At 41.0% G+C, this 6,565-nt stretch overlaps 1 protein-coding gene across 1 annotated transcript in view; it reads right to left on the reverse strand.

Moving 5' to 3' along the window:
- Positions 1 to 2,038: 2,038 nt before the first annotated feature.
- Positions 2,039 to 6,565, reverse strand: part of LOC133987434 (potassium voltage-gated channel subfamily H member 1-like) — a 38,495-nt gene continuing 33,968 nt past the window's right edge. Inside the window, exons 9-11 of the mRNA XM_062426805.1 lie at positions 6,087 to 6,193; positions 3,898 to 4,045; positions 2,039 to 2,226 (exon numbers count right to left, since the gene is read on the reverse strand). Of these exons, the coding sequence (XP_062282789.1) occupies positions 2,039 to 2,226; positions 3,898 to 4,045; positions 6,087 to 6,193 (443 nt within the window). The remainder of the gene's footprint in view (positions 2,227 to 3,897; positions 4,046 to 6,086; positions 6,194 to 6,565) is intronic.

The raw sequence follows: 6,565 nt of genomic DNA on the forward strand, positions 1-6,565 counted from the left end.
TAAAATGTAATTAATAAATTAATTTATGCTGATGTGAGCAGTTCCTGTTTTTGTCCTGATGGAGGCGCTGTGACATCATCTGCAAACGAGCTCAGATCAGCCAGAGAGTCCTTCCTTCCATCTTTCCTTCCTTCCTCGAACGAAGGGAGGAAGGAAGGAAGGAAGGAAGGATGGAAAGGAGGGAGGAACGAACGAAGGAGGGAAGGAATGAAGGAGGGAGGAAGGAAGGAAGGAACCAAGGATGGAAGGAATGAGAAGGGAGGAAGGAAGATTAGCTGTTGATTGATTGATTGGCCATCTGGTTTTTACACTGATTTTTACTCTGTAATGTGCTTTTTCTACCACTAGGTGGCACAAACCGGTTTGTATGAGCGATGACAACAGGTCAAAGTTCAGCAGAATGAAGTTTAAGGTCCAACAAACACAGAATATAATGTTAAATAACAAAATGAGACTCAAAGACTTCATTTAAAGGAAAGATTTGTTTCCATTTTATTCAACGTTTTCTTTCCTCCATATAATGCTTCAAGTAAATCAAACTACTTTTTAATCACACCATTACATCCCAGTTTAGTAAATGCTTTAACAGTGACCTCTGACTTTTCCAGTATCTGATCTGCTGACCAAAAAAAAAAAAAAAAACTCCCAGTTGGCCGATTTTGACTAGATGCCATTTAAATAATCTGAAGTGCTTGAACGCCACGTCTAACATGGTTGACTTCCTGTTCACGCAGCAGAGAAACCAAACCACAAACCCGCCATTTTCTCAGACTTGTGAAAGAATTTTTAGCCGCCAGTCGACGATGCGTTTGGCTCGGCGAGGTCCAATCTTCCAACATGAAGCAAATCTCCTCATCATCATCATCATCATCACTCCGTCAGTTTGAGTCGGTGGCGTGGCTACGAGTACGAACAGACAAAACATGAACGAAAATGAAGGAAAAACTTATTCTACCCACTTTATGAAAAATAAAATAAAATGAAAACATGAAATTTGACTAAAACCTAGAAAGATCCAGTCTGCTAATGTTTCTCATTGGAGTCAATGGAGGACTTGAGTTCCTGAAGAGAGAGATCGGATCTCTGTAACCTGGGCTCAGTTTTACTTTCTATCGCTAACAAGTAGCTTTGTTTCTTAGCTGCTGTCTTAATGTCAGAACCGTCTTATTGAGTGTTTAGACTCAGGAGGGGAGGTCCGGTCCTTTGAAATGAGGGCAACACGGAAGTAACTTAAAACTGCATTCTATCAATAGGCCACCAGGGGGCGACCGTTTTGGTGTCAAAAGGACTTCCGTCTCTATACAAGTCAATGGAGAATTCACCAACTTCTCACTTGATTTCTAACCTCAGTAAACGTTTTCAAAATGTGTTTATGGTCTCAATCGCTAGTTTAAAGCCTTCTTCAATGCAGTATGATGTTCATTTGGGACATTTTGGCCTCCCTGATTTTATATGTGATGATAAAGCAGGGTATGCATTAGGGCGTGGCTACGTGGTGATTGACAGGTTGATTGGTTCACAGGTTCAGGAGGGCGCCTCATGCTCCTCCTGATGCCCATATAAGGAGAATCCATGTTTTTATTTTTCCCAGCATGCACCTGAAATGTTCAAGATGGCGCTGCTCAGATCCGATACTATTGGCCTCCGAGCAGCAGTCCACAAACCAATGGGTGACGTCACGGATGTTACGTCCATTTCTTATATACAGTCTATGGGTTTAGACGCTGGTCTTTGGCGGTGAGTTAATCGACTTTGAGTTTTAGCTCTAACAGAAGAATGTGAGGAAGGAGAAGTCGGCGTCCCGTCGGACTCTACTTTAAATCAGCAGCTGGTTTTGGGATTTCGGGCTCCGAGAGACTCAAAAACATCGAACCTGGAAACCTGAAAGAGTCCAAACTAAGAGCTGGGTTTGTTGATTGAATAGCAATGATGTACTAGCCACAGTCATTACAAGTCTAATGTGTATTTGAAGAAGAAGAGGTGGGGGGGGGGGGGGTTATAGGTGAAGCCGGTAGTCCAGGTCTGGGTGTAATCTAGATTAATCTGGAGGTCTCAATCTCTGTGGTTTGTCCTCTGGCTTCACTGGGTTTTGTGGTTGTTGGGTTTTAGTTCGTCGTTGGGGAAAAGATCCGACGCGCTGGTCTTGCTTCTGTTTGTCTTCCATATCTAACGAGCAGATCCTCTCCGTTAAGGACTCAGGTGAAGTGGGGCATCCGGCTGCAGGTTCTGCAACGAACAGGAGGAACGTCGGGTTTTTTTACATCAAAGATCTTCTTGGTTTCACTTTTAAGAGAAAACAAGCAAGAAAAAATCCAAAAACACAGGTAGGGGTGAGCGATATGACGATGTTAGATATTAGATATTAGACAGTGAACGGTTCAAATGTGTCTATGATCTTCCGTTTGTTGTTGAGCAGCTTTAACCCTCCTGTTGTCCTCAAGTCAAGGAAGGAAGGAAGGAAGGAAGGAAGGAAAGGAGGGAGGGAGGAAGGATGGAAGGAAGAAAAGGAGGGATGAAGGAAGGAAGGAGGGAGGGAGGAAGGAGGGAAGGAATGAAGGAAGAAAAGGAGGGAGGAAGGAAGGAAGGAGGGAGGAAGGAAGGAGGAAAGGAATGAAGGAAGGAAGGAGGGAGGGATGGAAGGAAGGAGGGAGGGAGGGAGGAAGGAATGAAGGAACAGTCAAAACAGACGAGAGGACGACACAAAGGTTAATGTCCTGCTAGTTAACATCAAGCTGTGAAATTTGTTTGATTTTTACTGTTTTACTGCAAATATCCATTTATAACAAATCCAAATAAACTGTCTTTACTTTTATAAACAGCTGCTGTTGTTTATTTACCGACTTGTTTGTCATTATGTGATAGACCAGGGGTTTGATCTCATGTGGGCCGGACCACTAAAAGGAAGGAAGGACGGAAGGAAAAGAAGGAGGAGAAGGAAGAGAATACAGGGAGAAAAGATGTAAGGAAGAGAAGACAAGAAGGAAGGAATGAAGGAAGGGAAGACAGATAAGACAAATGGGCTGAAAACATTGTGCTACGGTATTTCTGCCATATCGCCCATCCCTAAACACAGACAGGAAGTTACTGCTGGAAAAGACTTCAGAGAGGAATGTTACAGAAACTGGTCCTTTGTCCTAAAAAACAACCACAAGCTGAACACAAAACCCCGTTTGAACCAAACGGAAACATTCAAAAAACATTTGTTGTAAAGTTGGAACCTCGTCTCATGAAGCTGGTTAAAAGGTAAAATGTGATTCACACTGATGATGATCAGTAGAGCTGCGTATCGATTAAAATAATGATGATACAAGTACCAAATAATCCAAGTACCCTTCAACTGCTAGATACCCATTACAGTAAAAAAGGATCGACTGCAGGTTTCGTTTGTCCTCTCGGGTCAAATTGACCCCGTCTGTTTTGACTGTTCCTTCTTTCCTTCCTTCCTTCCTTCCTTCCTTCCTTCCTTCCTTCCTTCCTCCCTCCTCCTTTCATAACTTGGCTCTTGGAAAATAGGAAGGAAGGAAAGAAGGACAGAGGAAAGAAGGAAGGGGGAGGGAAGAAGGGAGGAAGGAAAGAAAGGAAGGAATGAAGGAAGGAGGGAGGGAGGACAGAAGGAAGGACAGAAGGAAGAAAGAAAGGGGGATGGAGGAAGGAAAGAAGGAACGGAGGAAAGAGAGAGGAAGGAAAGAAAGCGAGAAGGAGGGATGGAGGACAGAAGGAAGGAAGGGAGGAAAGAAGGAACAGTCACAACAAACAGGGTCAATTTGACCCGATAGAACGACACAAATGTTAAAGAAGCATTACTTTTCCACTTGATGACAGTTAAACTGGTTTCTAACCTGCGTTTGCTCAGTTTTGGGGTTCAGCATTCATCCATGCAACATAAGCCATATTTACCGCTTACGTGGCCTTTGCTACTTTTGTGCGCTTCATCCTTTTCCTCCGCATGAGGGTCACCTGAGGCCTCTTCAACCCTGCGATCAGCAGCAGCAACCTGGGCCGCGACTTGGTGAGCCAGCTTCTCAGTAGCGTCCCCTTGGGAAACCTGCGGGAACAGCAGCAAATGCTTTTAATGTTAATGTTTATTATTGCTTCACTATTTGGAGTTTTAGTCTATAAACCTCACAGTGATATAAAGACATTTTAACACCATTTCAGGCAGTTGACTGACCTACTTTGGAAAAAGACTGGAAATAAATTAAAGTTATATTTGTATCACTTGGTCTATAAATGTTAGATATTATAATTTCCCCTCAGTCAATAGTAATGTATTCAAATTTCTTTTTTTGTCCGATCAACAGTCCAAAACCTCCAAATATATCTAGTTAACTTTGATATAAAACAGAGAACAGAAACATTTCTGCCATTTGAGAAGCTGGAAACTTCTTATTTGCCATTTTTGCTCAAAAACTTCATCAATATAATGCTGATTAATCCACTAATCAATCAATCAAACAGCTCGTAACTTTGATGATCCTCAGTTTTCTCCTCTAGCGCCACCATCAGGTCAAATACCTGCACAACTATTCACATCCCATCAGCCTCTGCTCTACTTTGTGTTTAGCACTAATTCGCAAATGTCAGCATGCGAACATGCTAAACTAACACCGGAAAAACTTTAATTGTGACACATTAAACTTCTTTAGGTTGCAGACCACAAAATAATTAGAAAACAAATATCTATATATAAATATCTACGACTTAAATATCAACATTTTAAAAGTACATCTGTTCACTGTTGGATGTTAAACTCAACTCTCGTAGATCAAAGTTATAATTTAAAAAAATGATAAAGTCTATAAATCTCGTTTTCTGTCATACAAATAAACCAAAGAGCAGATTTCCTCCAGCAGCACTGAGTCATCAATAAAGGCTGATTTCTATTGGAGGAAATCGACATTAGACAGCATTGATTTCAGCTTTAACTTTGATAAACAGCTGATGAATGAAGAGTTTCCACAAATATGTTTTTACAGCACAAAGAAAAGACTGGAAGCTAAACATCTGCACTAAAGAGGATAAAACAGTCGATCCTTTGACGTCGTAATAAACAGAAACTGCTCAACGGTTGCTACTAGTTAAAGCATAATTCGGTTTTTCTTCTGATGGATGAAGAACCGTCAGAAACAAACCTTCAGATTAGAAAACAAACGTAACAAACAGTAAATTCAAACACAGTTTACAGACACTTAAACTGCTTAAACTTTGACGTCTTTTCATTGACGTTGTGTTTCCTGACGTTCGGTAAACCTGCGATCACTTTAAGGTTCATTTAGTCTTAAAGTGATACCGATACCAACTGAGTACTTCACCCATCATGTAAACAGAAGCATTGAAGTACATAAAATGTCATAAAATGTCTAAATGATTTGATGCATTTTGAAAGTTAACGATATTTTTTTAGCTCTGGGTGCAAAAAGAATCAATATCAGGTGTTTCTGTTCTACTTGGTATCGATTTATTTCAGATGATATCGTCTGAAATAAATCGTAAGTCTCCCATCAAACGATCGGTATCAATCGATCTTAAAGATCCACCGAAATAAATCGATACTACTTGGTATCGATGTATTTCAGTCGATACCTTAAAAAGGTATCAAGTAGTGATACCCAGCCCTAATTATTAGTAAGTTGTTTGTTTTCTCCCATCAAACGACTGGTATCAATCAACCTTAAAGATCCACCGAAATAAATCGACACTACTTGGTATCGATTGATTTCAGTCGAAGTACTGATACCCAGACCTAATTATTAGTAAGTTGTTTGTTTTAATGATGACGTTAACTCATCAGTAGTATATTAACCAAAGGAAATGACGTCAAAGGTTCAAAAAATAAGACCTAAGCTGCAATAAAGACGGACGACACAAATATAGAAACACAAACAGATCTGCTGGGAATGAATTCTGTTCATATTATAGATATATTTTTAATTTTACAGCTGTGTTTTTATCTATAATAAGATCTATAAATATTCACAGATATCAGAGCGACAGTTGAAAAGGCGTTGTTGTGGCCTTTTGTCCACATCTCGGCCGTTTTTTATCTCATAAAGTTTTTAATCTGAGACTCAAACGACTAAACGGACCAATGACATCGTCGCCTCGCGCTCTTTCCCTCCGTGCACGCCCGCATCGCCGCCACCGCCACCGCTGCCGCTCACGTCTGCTGCACCGACAACCACTTTCCCCCTCCCTGGATATGAAAGCCGGGATTAGAAAGCAGCACAGTACCTCAACCAGTAACACTCCTCACCGAAGCACCATAGCAAAGGTCTTTTTTTTTTTTTTTTTTTTTAAGCCTTTCCGATCGAACTCCCCGCCTCACATTCTCAACAAACGCTCTGCAGGCTTTTTTTTTTTTTTTTACCGGCAGCAGCTGCAACCTTTGTGTCTTTATACGAGTTGCGACCTGCTGAGCGTGATGGAAAACAGAAAAAAAAAAAAAAAAAAAAAAAAAACCTGTCAATTGTTTTGGACTTTGTGCTGTTCGAGCACACTGAAACCAGCCAGAGAGAAATCTAGCAACGTTCAGACGTGGAAGGGCCTTGCTGACGCCATTGTTGTC

Source organism: Scomber scombrus, chromosome 2 (genome assembly GCF_963691925.1).
Source record: "Scomber scombrus chromosome 2, fScoSco1.1, whole genome shotgun sequence".
NCBI lineage: Eukaryota > Metazoa > Chordata > Actinopteri > Scombriformes > Scombridae > Scomber > Scomber scombrus.